General features: G+C 43.1%; 1 protein-coding gene and 1 non-coding gene across 3 annotated transcripts in view; one reads left to right on the forward strand and one right to left on the reverse strand.

Moving 5' to 3' along the window:
- Nucleotides 1-670: 670 nt before the first annotated feature.
- The window catches only part of DOCK5 (dedicator of cytokinesis 5), a 206,496-nt gene continuing 192,287 nt past the window's right edge, over nt 671-14,879 (reverse strand). For both annotated transcript variants that reach the window (XM_059695951.1, XM_059695950.1), the window contains 5 exons: nt 14,210-14,376; nt 4,213-4,381; nt 3,435-3,573; nt 2,211-2,299; nt 671-1,678 (listed from right to left, as the gene is read on the reverse strand). In XM_059695951.1, the coding sequence (XP_059551934.1) occupies nt 1,574-1,678; nt 2,211-2,299; nt 3,435-3,573; nt 4,213-4,381; nt 14,210-14,376 (669 nt within the window). In that variant the 3' untranslated portion in view covers nt 671-1,573. The remainder of the gene's footprint in view (nt 1,679-2,210; nt 2,300-3,434; nt 3,574-4,212; nt 4,382-14,209; nt 14,377-14,879) is intronic.
- On the forward strand, nt 14,726-14,839 carry LOC132236301 (small nucleolar RNA SNORA23). Its single transcript, XR_009453247.1, has one exon. It is a non-coding gene; the product is annotated as a small nucleolar RNA SNORA23 (small nucleolar RNA).

Raw genomic sequence — 14,879 nt, forward strand, 5'->3', positions numbered from 1 at the left:
TCTCTCCCCCTCTTCCTTCCTCTCTGAAATCAACAAAAATGTATTTAAAAAAATAAACTATGCATCCTCACTTCTTGAGGAACGCAGGATATATCTGGGAGGTCTACTCCCCTGACCCTGTGGTGAATGAGTCTGTCTCTCCTAAAAGAGGGGTGGCCAGGCAAGCACACAAACACCCACCTAGGCAAGCAAGCCCAAATCCTCGGAGGGGAAGCTCTCTCTGCCTTGAAGAGAGGGGACTCTGCCACGTAGAGAGGCCCTGTCGAATCCCCCATGTTGACCTAGGGGAGCCATAGTCAATAGGTTGTCTAGTTGGCCACAAACACCAGAGGAGGATAGAAATACCTGGGCCATTTCCGTTGTTGATCTAGCTAAGGGTATGCTTTAAAGAGTTTGTCAGCATTGTCTTCTACATATAAGTGTTATCTGGGTATGGCCTCCATTAGCAAGCTGGGTTATTAGTAAGAGTCTCTAGTAGGATCATCTGTGTTTAACCTCAATTTCCTTATCTATAAAAGAAGGGGGTTGTTTGAATGACTTTGAAGGCCCTTCTATCTCAAAACGTCTTTAATTTGTGTGGCTGTTGATGTGTGTGTAGGCGACATTTGATCACCTAAATCACATTAGTACCATAAACACATAATCAAATTAAATCCACAATCAAGAGGAATAAATAATCAAAAGGCGGTATTGCACTGTATTCTCCGGGGTAAAATCAGGCTGCAGAGAGGCGCTGCCGAGCCATCCAAACGGGGGCTGGAAGAGAAACTGTTGAACCCGGGCTTCCAAGTCCCTTATATCCAGTGATTTGAGCTCAGAAGAGCTAACAGGACAAGAAACTGTTTGTAGAAAAGAAAGAGTTTTGAAGGCGTCACAGTAGGAAGGCACCACTGCTGCGCAGTGAGGGCCCCCAGTGGGGAGTGGGGAGGACCCCCGAGGGGGGCGGACAGCTCCCCTCTTACACAAGTGGGCGCGGGTGAGGGGCACAGGAGCTTGGGGCTCACGAGAGTCCATGGTTTGTCAATAATGACAGCCATGCATACTTGAGAGCATCCAGTCTTCATTAAAAAAGATGTTCTTTTCCTCAAAAAAGACATAGTAGACATAGAAAGTTATAATTATTTCAAAGTACTTGATATCAGTCTCTCCCAATAGGTTATATGGGGTGGCAGGCGTCCACGTGAGAAAACGACGCCACAAGCACAACTGTTCAGCTGCAGCAGAGCAAGAAATGCGTCCAAGGAGTGGGCTCCTGGGGTCGTTCCAGCCACCGCCACAGGGCCTTTCCAGGCCTTAGCAGGTCCCGCTGGCGCTGCGCTGAGGCTGAAATTTAATGATGGGGAGGGAGGGAGCTCTCTTGAGAAATGCACAGGACAGGTCAATTGTGGAATTCCACGCGGATTAAAACTGTCGCATGGCCTCAGGCACGATCGGACAGAAGGTGGGAAAGAACTAAACGTTATGAGCTGGTGAGCCTCCTCCCAGAATAGGAAAGGCAGTCAGCAGGGGCCCCGCACCGGGAGGACACGGCCTCAGCTGTCCAAGGCGCTCTGCGTTTCAGAGGACACGGCCTTCACTGGGGTCCGGGCTCAGAAGAAAGGACGCCGGATTTCCGAGCTTTGGGAGGTGGTGGAGGTGGGACTTTGGCTTCTCTTCGCACGGGCAGCGGGGGAGCAATCTGAGGGAGCAAGGGAAAGGAGACATGAGTCCTCTTTCTTCCCAAGCCTGCCTTCTCCTCCACATTTCCAGCTCTGCTTCAGCTTCTAGCTAACCTTTGCCAAGTGGAGGGAAGTGAGGCTGACGTATCCTCCCTTGCTTGCCTTGATCTGTTATACGCCAGCACTGACCTATCCCCAACACGTGGGTACTTGGCGCTCAATAACATTTGTTAAAGGAATGAAGGCAACCTACCAGAGGCCATTCCGGAATGACCGTCACCCACTCAGAAGTAAACTCCTAAGTATAAACCGGAACGCTGCCTGTTTCCCCGCTCCACCCCGGGCGGGGAACGGAGGAAGGCTCACGCTCCCATCAGATGAGAAGGCCCCCTGCGCCGGCTCCTTCCCGCCGAAAGCTGCCCTAGCCTTCATGGTTTCAGGAAGAACCAAGAATCGAGCAGTGACACGTCCTATGGGAAACTGTCCACTAAAAAGCCGGGAGGGCCAAGGCTGCGTTCCCACGAGGGTGCTCTCCGGCCCCAGGGCCCATACCTCTGAGGAGCTCCGCTGGCTGCTTTTGGGGGGAGGGGGAGGAGGCACAGGAGCAGTCACCAGCGCATCTGTCTGCAAAGATGGGGAGCCTAGAAAGGAGACAAAGGAGATGAAGACAACGAATTCATAAGGAATCTCATGGAACTTCTGGTTGCCAGGTAACACCTGAACCAACCAGCCAAATTGCTAAGCTCACAGTCCATGCTTACTGCGGACGGAATGAAGACCTGCTCACCCCTAGCGACAAAGGCAGTGCCCTCCATTCCCCGGAAGGCTTCACAGGAAGTTCTGCTGTAAAAATTCCACTTTTCGTTCAGGGTTTTTACCATTAAACTGATGATGAAAACGTTTCCTAGGACTTAGGGTATTACTCTGTTCTCTGACGTCCCCCAAGTGCTTAAAGTCACATAATAGGTGGCCTATAAGTACGAGTTAAATGTAACTGAACTGTCTGTTCTATCCTTTAAAGGGTACGATACCCACTTCCTCCAGGAAACCTCACCTGCTTCTCTCTAGCTCTTGGTTGACCAGTCTCCCGTTTGGCGCAGCGACTTACCCTGCAGCGCTCCCCTTACCAAGGGTGCCTTGGAATTCTCCTCAGGCCGTGTGGCCGCGAGGAGCTTATGGGCCTATTTCTTGCCCTCACTTTGGACCCTTCCCTAGGTAAGGTACAGGGCTATCTAGTCAGTAGGTCATAAGGAACTTGCATCCTCTCTGGTCCTGCCTGGATCTACCTCAGTTAGACTTTCATAGTTGGAAAGGGGAGTGACGCCCCGTGGAGCACTAAAGAAAAGGTTAATGAGTCCTAGTAACCGGAGGGCTCCTTGGTTTGGTGAGGACTAGTCTAACTGCATTATACCCATGACCACTGAACTGGACCAGCTTTGCATATACCTTGTGGCTATTTTGGTAAAAAATTGCTCAGATTCATAAATACACTCCATTCTTAGTAAAATGAATATAAGGGATTCATATACAGGAAAACCTACTGCCCTAGCTGGTTTGGCTCAGTGGATAGAGCATCAGCCTGTGGACTGAAGGGTCCCGGGTTCGATTCAGGTCAGAGGCACATGCCCGGGTTGTGGGCTCGATCCCCAGTAGGGGGCGTGCAGGAGGCAGCCAATCAATGATTCTCTCTCATCATTGATTTTTCTCTCGCTCTCCCTCTCCCTTCCTCTCTGAAATCAATAAAAAAATATTTAAAAAAACCAACAACAAACTTACTTAGGGTCCTGGTAGCTTTAGGAGTGAGGGGAGGCGGGCTCAAGGGTGTTGACGGAGGAGGTGAAGAACCATGAAACGGTGTCAGCCGACTGTCCAACAGCTGGAGACTCTTGGGCCTTTGTGCTTTTCTGGCTGGACTCTAGCACGGGGGTGGGGGAAACAGGAAAATGTACTCACGGTGAGGACGGCTGAACTCATCAGTGCTGAACAACCTTGTCTGCTGAGCAGAAACGTGTTAAAGGCGTAATTCCAGGAGCCATTTCAAGCTTAGCACATTCCCATGAGGTGGCCACCCTGGCAAAGACACTAACAGCAATTCCGGAACCACAGAGTGCGTCCTGGCCGGCTGTGGACTTGGTTTTGACCACAGTTGGATTGTGTCATTTAGGCTGGAAGTGAGCCACCCTGATTCTCAGGGAAAGCTGGTCTAGCCGCACTTGATGTGGCTTTACGGAAGGAAAAGTACCTTTTATTTTTTTTAAGTTAAAAGAAGAGAAATGACAATGTTTAGACGGACTCATGGAACATGGTGGCGAGAACCACATGTTTACACTGTGGCCAAGATCTTACGCCATTGTTGACTTAGAGACTCAGATTCTCTGAGCAGGCTTTTCTTAGCACAGGCTGAGAACTGCCCCTGCCACCGGCTGCGGGGCCTGGGAAAGCCATGGCTAGGCTTCTGTCTGCTGACTCGGAGCTGTGAGGAGAATGGCGATGTCCCTGGCTACAGGGAATGCTCTGGAAAACCTCTGTCACGTCCCCCCACCCCTTTTCTTACCATCAGGTCAGGCTCTGGCGCTTTCTCTGCAATGACCTGGGACTTGCTCATGCTCCATTCTTTTCTCTTGGACTTGCTGATCCGGTTCTCACTGTCCTCTTTGAGGGGCACATCTTCCACTCGGGCACCTGACGAGGCCCTGCGCTCTACAAGTGGCTCCAGGACCGACCTATCAGCAGAGAACACGGACATATCACTAAACACTGGTCACCCAACAATCCAAATTTACTCCAAAAAGACCAGGGGTGATGACTCCTTAACCTAATCTTGACCTGTGACCTCCCTCTCAGGTTCTAAAGCTGAATTTCCAGCTGCCAACTGAACTTCTCAAGGTAAACATGTACAGAAGTGAGACCATCCAAAGTACAGGAAGAAAATATTAGTGACTATTTTATCTCAGGAAGAGAAGGTCTTATTAAACTTACAGGCAAAGACAGAAGTCACACAGTAAAAGATCAATGGGCAGCTTTGTGTAGAAGATAACAGCACATGCTCTGCAGTCAGACAACCGTGTCCAAACCCTACCTATACTTACTTGTTGGATGACCTTGGGCAGATAACCTTGCTATACCTCACTTTCCTGATCTGTAAAATGGGGGTATTAATAGTACCTTCCTTGTAAAGTTATTACAAAATAATCTGAGTCTTCCTTAAATGGTTTTTAATGGCAATGAGAGATTTTCAAGCACAGCAGTAAATGTTGATTCAAGAACCAAAATTAGATCCTATGTATAGAGTGAGTTTTATGAGAAACAGGAGAGTCTCAAAATATCACTCCACAAATTATTTCTTTTTATTTACAAAGGGAAGAATAGTAACTACACAGAAAATAAATGAACAAACCCTTAACCACATGATCAATTAACATCACCATTAAGAGAAAAAAGGACATAATGTGCTTCTGGATATAAGACCGGAAAAGAACTCATCACACAAAATTGTATAACCGAATCCTAAGCATAAGGAAACTCCCGAGTGAAGGGAGGTTCCATGAAACAACTGGCTCATAATCTTCAAAGATGTCAATACTGTGAAAGACAAGGAAAGACTAAGGAAACTGTCCTAATAAAGAACAAAGAGACATGGTTAAATACCATATATGATCCTGATTGGATCCTGTGCCTGAAATTGCTATAAAAGACATTGGAAAACTGACAAAACTGCAATATGAGTTGTAACATAAAGTATTATGTCAATGTCAAATTTCAGGCTGTTCTGCAGGGAGTGGTTATCTATATAATAAGAGCCTAAGTGACCGTTATGGGAGAATGACCAGAACGACCAGTTGCTATGATGTGCTCTGACCACCCAGGGAGCAGATGCTCAATGCAGGAGCTGCCTCCTGGTGGTCAGTGTGCACCCACGGCTGGCGAGTGCAGTGGCGGTGGCGGGAGCCTCTCCCACCTCTGCAGCAGTGCTAAGGTGAGCGAGCAGGTGAGCCGTAAGGAGCGAGGGGTCCTGGACTGTGAGAGGGCGCAGTGAACAAATTTCATGCACCGGGCCTCTAGTATAAGATAATATGCCTGTTCTTACATTATGGTGTCTGTAACCTAAGCTCAAATGGCACAGTGAGGTAAGAGGGAGGGGGAAAGACGGAGAAGAGAAACAAATGTGCCAAAATGTAAAAAATAAAAATAGAAAATTGGGGGGGGGGACGCTTGAAAAGATAACATCTTTATGATGGGTATCATTTAGAGCTTAGGAATGGGTATTTATTTATTTTTTAGCCCCCTCCCAAGGATATGTTTACTAATCTTAGAGAGAGAGAAAGGGAGACAGAGACATATCGATGTGAGAGAGAAACATTGACCAGCCACCTTTTGTACACACCCTATCTGAGGACTGAACCCACAACCTGGGTATATGCCCTGACCGGGAACGTTTTGGTGTATGGGATGACACCCCAACCACCTAAGCCACCCAGCCTGGGCTGGAATCGGTATTTAATAATTCCTAAATTGATTTAAAATTGGTAGGTTTTGCTTCATAAAAATAAGAAGTGTGGAGGGATGCACAGGTAGAGCGCAGAGGGCTTTTAGGACAGTGAGATCATTCTGCAATGGTGCATGCATGTCATCACACATGTACCAAAACTCAGAATGTACGCCACCAAGAGTGAAGCCTAATGGAAACTATGGACTTTGGATGGTAATGATGTGCCAGTATCGGCACCTCAACTGAAAAAATACGCCACTCTGGTGGGGGATGCTGACAATGGGGGGGCTGTGCGCGTGGGGGCAGTGTATATGGGAACTCTCTGCACCTTCTGTTCGAACTCACTGTGAACCTGAAACTGCTCTAAAAAATAAAGCCTTTATAAAAAGACATTTTTGCCGAAACCGGTTTGGCGCAGTGGCTAGAGCGTCGGCCTGCGGACTGAAGGGTCCCAGGTTCGATTCCGGTCAAAGGCATGTACCTGGGTTGCGGGCACTTCCCCAGTGGGGGATGTGCAGGAGGCAGCTGATCGATGTTTCTCTCTCATCGATGTTTCTAACTCTCTATCTCTCTCCCTTCTCTCTGTAAAAAATCAATAAAATATATTTTAAAAAAAATAAAAAAATAAAAAGACATTTTTGGTATGAATAAGAGAATATAAAAACTACAGCTATCAGCTCTTAGTATCTAAAAATTAAAAGCTTCTGTTCAGCAGAAAGCATCATTAGTCAACTGAAACTATTTGCTATACATATTTTTTTAAGTTGATTTGAGAGAGAGAGAGACATTGATTTGTTGTTCCACTTATTTATGCAAGTATTGGTTGCTTCCTGTATGTGCCCTGACCAGGGATTGAACCAGTTGGCAACCTTGATGTATTAGGACGATGTTCTAACCAACTGAGCTATCCGGACAGGGCTGCCATACATATTTTTGATGGCAAATATCTTTAATATATGAGGACTTTTACAAATCAAAAAGGAAAATATGAGTAGTTAAAATATTTTAAACTTATCAAAGGATAGAAACAAGTGTTTCATAAAAAATATACAAAAAATTTTTAAAATTTTAGTGTCACCAGTTATTAAACACACAAGTATTAAAACAAGATATTTGGAGAGGATAATCTGGAAAAAATTTTTTACATTTTATTTTGAAAATTTCCCAACATATAAGAAAGTGGAGATGATAATAATAAACTTCTATATACACATCAAAAATGATCACTTACGGCCGAGCTTGTTTCTTACACACCCAGTCTATTCCCGCCCCCATAGATTAGCTGGAAGTGACTCTTGGGTGTCACATCATCTCATCTATAAATATTTCAGTGCCTATTTCTGTAAGACAAGCCCTATCTTCTTAACTACAGTCCCGCCATCATTCCTAAAAAAGTAATCATTTCATCTAACATCCAGTCAATGGTCAGATTCCCTGATTGTCTGATAACTGTTTTTGTAAGTGGTTTGTTTGAGTCAGGATCCAAACAAGATTCATTCAATGTATTTGGTTGATATGCCTCTTACGTCATTTTAAGCCCTTTAAGCTGTAGGTGCCCTTTCTACAAAACAGATTTTCCCTCTGTGTGGCAGGATGAGAACGTCCCAGAGAAGTTCGATTAAGGAACCACTGGAGTCACAATGGGAGATGCTTCTAGAATGCAATTTTTTTCTTATTTCTAATTATTCTCTCCTCTTCTGAATCACTTTTTAAATTTATTTTTTAAAAGATTAAATCAGAATTTTTTATTTTTTTGGTATTTCCCAATTGTTACAGAGAGAAAAACAATCATCACCCAAGATTCTACCGGATCAATTATTACTTTACTTGAGAGACTGAGAATAAAGGTAAAAGACTGTGAGTCACTAAATCAACAGCCAAAGAGATGTGAGTTTCAGTAGGGCCTAATTATGAACCAAATTAAACCACTAAACAGCTACATATAGTTATTTACAGTCCCACAGTGTCTGAGTTATTTTTTTCTTATAACGACAACTTCAACAATTTTCCCGAAACATCAAAGATTAAATTTTTTTAAAGTTTGGTTTGGAGCCCCTACTTCGTGGTGCTCTAAGCAGGCACTTAGCTGGCCAGCTGTGTAATCACTCCGGCTTCCTTAACAAGATGCATCGTGTTTCATAAAGCAATTCTCTCTCTGGGCCTTAGTCTCCCACTTGCCAAACAGGATGGATACATTCTACTTTCTGCCAACGAAGAATTGATCCCGTACAGATGGAACACCCATATCACCACGGAAGCTTAATGAATACTGCGCCATAACACTGGCGATAGGAGACTCGGGGTCATCAGGTGTGAATCCGTTTGAGCTGTTTTAAAGACACATTCTAAATAAATGTTAGAAAATATTATCAATGACGACTTTGTGCTCACTGGGGAAACCTGGGCAAGAGCAATAACCCACTTGCCTGGGGTTCCCACACAAAGAGAACCCCATTCACCTGCTTTGTTTACTGCCCTACTGTATCCGCAATTATGGAGTCTCTGGTTTTCAATAGCAACTTCCAAACTTTGCTTTTTTGAATGGGACAGAGTGTATTTCAAAAAGGAGTTAATGAACAGCACAGAATTTCTATGCTTTCTAAAGCAGGTAGTATCTCTTTATGGCATGAAAAAATCCACAGAAGAGAAAAAAATAAATGATTCAGGAATTATTTAATATTTAGGACTTCAAAAGATTAAATACAGGGCAAATACTTAATATTAGTGAATATATAATAAAAATTATATAATCACTTGTATTTCCTATATTGCATATGGCATTGCATATTGGTATTTAGTATGTCAAGAATTGCCACAAAACCTCACACTCTGACTAAGTAATGCGAGCTTCCAGAAATGCATTCCTCATTTGATCTTCACCAAAAGGCCAAGACGTGATCTGAGAATGCATCCTAATATAATCAGTAAGTTAGATGTACACGTATGCATGTTTGCTACAACTCTTAATAACAAAAATGCATTTTATATTGATACAAACTAATGTTTTATATTGAACTATAATAAACTTTTATGATTATCTATTTAGAAATAATGACATAGCTTAAATGTTTTATAGTAGGAGAAGGATGAATTAAGGTACATTTGTACAATGCAATGGTATAATTAAATTGTATTTAATTACATAGCAACACGGAAAATGCTGATAATAAAAAGAGAAAGAGGAAAAGCAAATTACCAAACTATATTTTTGCTATAATAGTAACTATGTAGAGCTACCCACGTCACGGAAAAGGATGGATTAGCAATTCTGGAATACTAAACATTTGATTTCCGGGTAGGGAGCCATTGGACAGGTTATTTTTGTGTGTTATAATATGAAATTACAGATCTATGGTTAAATGGTGAGTCAGTTGGCTTGACTTATTTCAACACTAAAATACATAATGAAGTTAGACAATGAAGTTAGGTATTCATCATACATATTCACTTAGGCAGGTCACAAAACGGTATCTGCAATGCTTCTGCACTTATGTACAATGTCTATGTACTTTTCCTGTATTATCAACTCAAACTTAACAGTGGTTACTTCTGAGTGACAAAGTTATAAGCCTTTATTCTTTTAAAAGTTTCTAATACTTTGAAAAATGCCTACATGTACATATATTAACTTTATAATTAGCAAAATACTATTTTAAAATAATACCTTTAAAACAAAAGAACACGTCACAAATGCACTCCTTCAAAATATTTTAAATCTGAGGCTGTGGAAAGGCACTCTGTGCTTCTGTCAAGGAAAGCTCCGTATCACAAAGCCACCCATCCTCCTAAAGTTAGTCCATAAATGGAATGTAAAAGGGGATCGTAGCAAATTAATCCCAAATGAGCAATGGGTAAAACCAGGCAGGTAAATTCTGAAAAGGATTACTAGATGCTAAAAATCTTTTAAGTCGAGGAGAAACTAAGATGGCGGCATAGATAAACACCGGGAAATTGTCGCCTCACACAACAATTGAAGAATGCCGCAAGGGTCAGAGCAAACATCGTCCAGAACATCAGGAAGGCTGGCTGAGTGTAATTTCTACAACTAGAAGAAAAGAGGGGCATGCTGAGAGCCAGAGGAGCTGCAGAGGTGAAGTGCAGAGGTACGGCGGCGGCTCGCGCGCGCGCGGAAAGGGGGTGGCGCCTGAGGATGCGGCTGTCTTTTTGAATCACAAGCTCCCAACTGCTCTGAACTCCGGTTCCAGCGGGTCTCTGGGGACCCAGGGCTCATACAGGGAGAGGCTGGTCTGTCGGGCGGCAGCGGGCGAACTTGAGGGCGGCTTTCCCTCAGAGGTGCTTGCAGCCGTTACCGGGACACTGAGACGCGCGACTCCGGCCGCGGAGAATCACCATAGCTGCTTTCACCGCCCTTTGACTCCCTGAGACCCCGCCCCACCCAGGCTGCAGCAGAGGCTTTTGCATGTGAATGTACCTAACTACAGCCCAGCCAGGCAGACCCGGAACTTCCAAGAGAAGGCCCAAGGCCCCGCAGCGGCTTGCATTGCTTCACAGCTGAGCCTCTTCGTGGCTCCTGCTGTGTGGCCTCAGGCAGGGGCTGAATTAGCACCTCCTTAGATCCAGGAGCCACTCTACCCAGTGGTCAGAGGGGGACCATTCTCCCACTTCAGACACAGCTGATTCCCACAGCCAATTGGCCTGGAGGTCAATTCCTCCCAGTGATCCTACAACAACCAAGGCACCAAGAGTGCACCAAGAGTGTCTACCCCAGGTAACTGGGGAGGCTGAGCCACTGGGCCCTACAGGACACCTGGCGCGCAGGGCCACTCTATCAACACAGGGAAGCAGCCAAAATGCGGAGACAAAGAAAAAGGTCACAAATGGCAGAAACGGAGGAAAGCAAACGACTGGATATAGAGTTCAAGGCCACGTTTATAAGGTTTTTCAAGAATTTTATGGAAACCGCCGATAAATTTAATGAGTCCCTCAATAAGTATAGTGAGACCATGGAGGACATGAAAAAGGACCAACTAGAAATTAAGCATACACTGACTGAAATAAAGAATAATTTACAGAGATCCAACAGCAGACAAGAGGATCCCAAGAATCAAGTCAAAGATTTGAAATACAAAGAAACAAAAAATACCCAACCGAAAAAGAAAAAAGAAAAGAGATTCAAAAAATATGAAGATAGTGTAAGGAACCGCTGGGACAACTTCAAGCGTACCAACATCAGAATTATAGGGGTACCAGAAGGAGAGAGAGGGCAAGATATTGAAAACCTTTTTGAAGAAATAATGACAGAAAACTTCCCCTACCTGGTGAAAGAAATGGACTTACAAGTCCAGGAAGCGCAGAGAACCCCAAACAAAAGGAATCCAAAGAGGACCACACCAAGACACATCATAATTAAAATGCCAAGAGCAAAAGATAAAGAGAGAATCTTAAAAGCAGCAAGAGAAAGACAGTCAGTTACCTACAAGGGAGTACCCATTCGACTGTCAGCTGATTTCTCAACAGAAACCATGCAGGCCAGAAGAGAGTGGCAAGAAATATTCAAAGAGATGAATAGCAAGAACCTGCAACCAAGATTACTTTATCCAGCAAAGCTATCTTTCAGAATGGAAGGTCAGATAAAGAGCTTCACGGATAAGAAAAAGCTAAAGGAGTTCATCACCACCAAACCAGCATTATATGAAATGCTGAAAGGTATTCTTTAAGAAGAGGAAGAAGAAAAAGGAACTCTTACCATTTGCCACAGCATGGATGGAACTGGAGAGCGGATAAATACCACAGGATCTCACTCATTTGTGGAATATAATGAACAACATAAACTGATGAACAAGGACTGATCCAGAGACAGAGAGGCATTGATTGGACTGTCGGGCCTTGGAGGGAAGGTAGGGGAGGGTGGGGGCAAGGGGGAAAGATCAACCAAAGGACTTATATGCAAGCATATAGGCCTAACCAATGGACACGGACAACGGGGGGGTGAGGGGATGAGCGGGGGGGGGGAGGGGGGTAGAGGGTACACATATGTAATATCTTAATCAATAAAAAATATTTAAAAAAATCAATAAAATATATTTTAAAAAAATCTTTTAAGTCTATAGTAATTAAAACTGCGTAACAGCAGTGGATAAACACAAAGGTAGATAAAAAAAAAAGGGGGGGGGGAGTCCACAAATAGGCTAAAGAACATATAAGAGTGTGATATTTTTATAAGGTTGACATTTCAAATCAATAGAGAAAAGACAGCTTGCTTACTAAATGTTATAGAAAGAACTGGGTAGTTGTATGAGGGGAAAAAGTTGGCTTTATACCTCACACTTTATATTAAATTCCAAAGAATCCAGATTTAATTGTGAATAGTGAAACCCTAAAATTAGTTTCTTGTAGGGAAGGCCTTTTGTCATGATATTATATGCAGGAGTTTTAAGATCAAATATTAATATACTTGATTACATAAAAAAGTCAGAACTAAAAAATTAGAAGCGAAGTCAAAAGATAAGGAGATCTGCCCAGCCAGTGTGGCTCAGTGGTTAATTTTTGAGCATCAACCTATGAACTAGGAGGTCACAGTTGGATTTCCGGTCAGGGCACATGCCCGGGTTGCAGGCTCAATGCCCAGTGTGGGGTGTGCAGGAGGAAGCTGATCAATGATTCTCTCTCATCATTTATGCTTCTATCTCTTTCTCCCTCTCCCTTTCTCTCTGAAATCAATTAAAAAATATATATATATGTATGTATATAATATATATATATATATATATATATATATATATATATATATATATATATATAAAAGACAAGGAGATTTAATCAAACCACTATGCTGTACACCTAAAACTAATACAAAATAATACTGAATGTAAACTATAATTAAAGAATAAAATTTCAAAAAACAAAGGAGAAATTACAGGAAACATTCAACTCATATCACAGACATGGCCAACATCCAACAGAAAATGTACACAAAATATTTGACCACAGTTCATAGAAAACAAAACACAAACAGCTACTAAACAGGTGAAAGAATGATAAACTTCATACAAGATAAATAAAAAAAAAATCCCTATTCCAAGAAAATATTTTCCACCTACCAGATTGGCAAAAATTAAAAAGACTGGTAATATACAATTTGGTGGCAAGGTGCAGGTGACCGACCAGGCATGTATGTTGCTGGTGGGACTGTAAATTGGTATAATCTCTATGGAAGTCAGTTTAGAAATAATTTTGGAAATTGCAACTATATAGGTTTGACAGAGCAATTTTACTTTGGGAATTTTTCTCATGTGGATATATTTATATATTTGAAAAATAACTGATTTTAAGATTCCTAGTTGCTGCATCAACTAAATGACCACCAACAGGCTCTGGTGGCATGTACCCAGGGCAGACATACCACAACATGTCTGCAGCTCGAAGTAAAGAGGGGCTCTCTCTGTCCTGAAATGGAATAATTTACAGATCTCGTAAGTGCAAAAAGCAAGGGAAACAGAGTATTACACGCTGCTGTTCATAGAATAAGACAGTGTGGGGAGAAATGTGTGTTGAGGTATTGCTGTGCACCTGTGAGGAGCTGCTGGAAAGGCAGCAGGAACCTGGACGCTAACATCGCCTGCCTCTGCAGAGCGGCACTGGTAAGCGGGGAGGCAGGGGTCCGTGGGAGATGCTTCATGATAAAGCTTCTTGTACCTTTGGAATTTCATATCTTGGGGTTAGATGAACTATTCATGAAATAAATTTAATTTTAAAATTATTTTTAAAAATTAAAATGATAAAAAATGAAGCAATAACTACAAGTTATTGTGAGAAAAATCAATCAGAATGTGATTAGGTCCATGTTAGGATGTGATACTGTTATGGTTCCCTCTCTCCCCCACCCCTGTTTTTCATAGCTGTTGTTATCATTATGTAAATAATGGTATTCCTCATGAGGGAGAAAATAAGAATGACCCAAAGGCTAATAACCCATGAACTCTGAGTTATTTCCCTTGTGAGGATAAGTATCTACATTGACCAAGTCTCACTTTGGTAACAAAAGTAAATATTGGAAAGGAGTTACCCCGCCCCTCCTGGCAATTAAAGATCAAACCCTTACCCATCGGATCCTGGCCTGGAGGAAGCATTGTCAGATGAGTTGGAAGAGGTGGAAATCACAGAGGACGTCACCGAGGTGATGGACAATCTCCGCAGCGTAGACGACATGATGTAGGGCAGCACAATGGACCCCGTGCGGCTCTGCTTCCTCTCGGTCAGGTTGGGTGGCTGGAGAACACGTGCCCCTCCCGGTTAGCTGGCCCAGAACTCAGCCCAGAGGAAGGAGTGCAGGCCTCCTGTTTGCTTGTGGCAAGTGCCCAACTGTATTGGCTGGCACCCCATTCTGATTGGTTGGTGACTGTGCTGCCTCAGTTGTTAAATAATGAAGCACTTATATTCTGATTTATAAACACAACTTATGTTAAACCTACTTTGTTTCTAAGACTAGAAAAAATACACCGTAATTTGCTGTCAGCCACATGAGAGAGAAATAACCAATATGTTCGCCCACCAATAAAAGAGAAAAATCCTCTGCCTGCTTTTTCAGATTTGCTTCTTTCAGGCATTAAAAAAAAGTGGAGTATTATAAACATCATGCAGCCAAAGAGTAAGTTGGGATCATAGTACTGGTCTAGTGTTGTCTCATTGGTCATAATTTACCACTGGCCAGCCTCCAAATTCCCATACAGAAAAAAAAAAAGAAAAGAAAGAAAAGGAATATTGGCCTAATA

This window comes from Myotis daubentonii, chromosome 5, assembly GCF_963259705.1.
Source record: "Myotis daubentonii chromosome 5, mMyoDau2.1, whole genome shotgun sequence".
In the NCBI taxonomy this organism is placed as follows: domain Eukaryota; kingdom Metazoa; phylum Chordata; class Mammalia; order Chiroptera; family Vespertilionidae; genus Myotis; species Myotis daubentonii.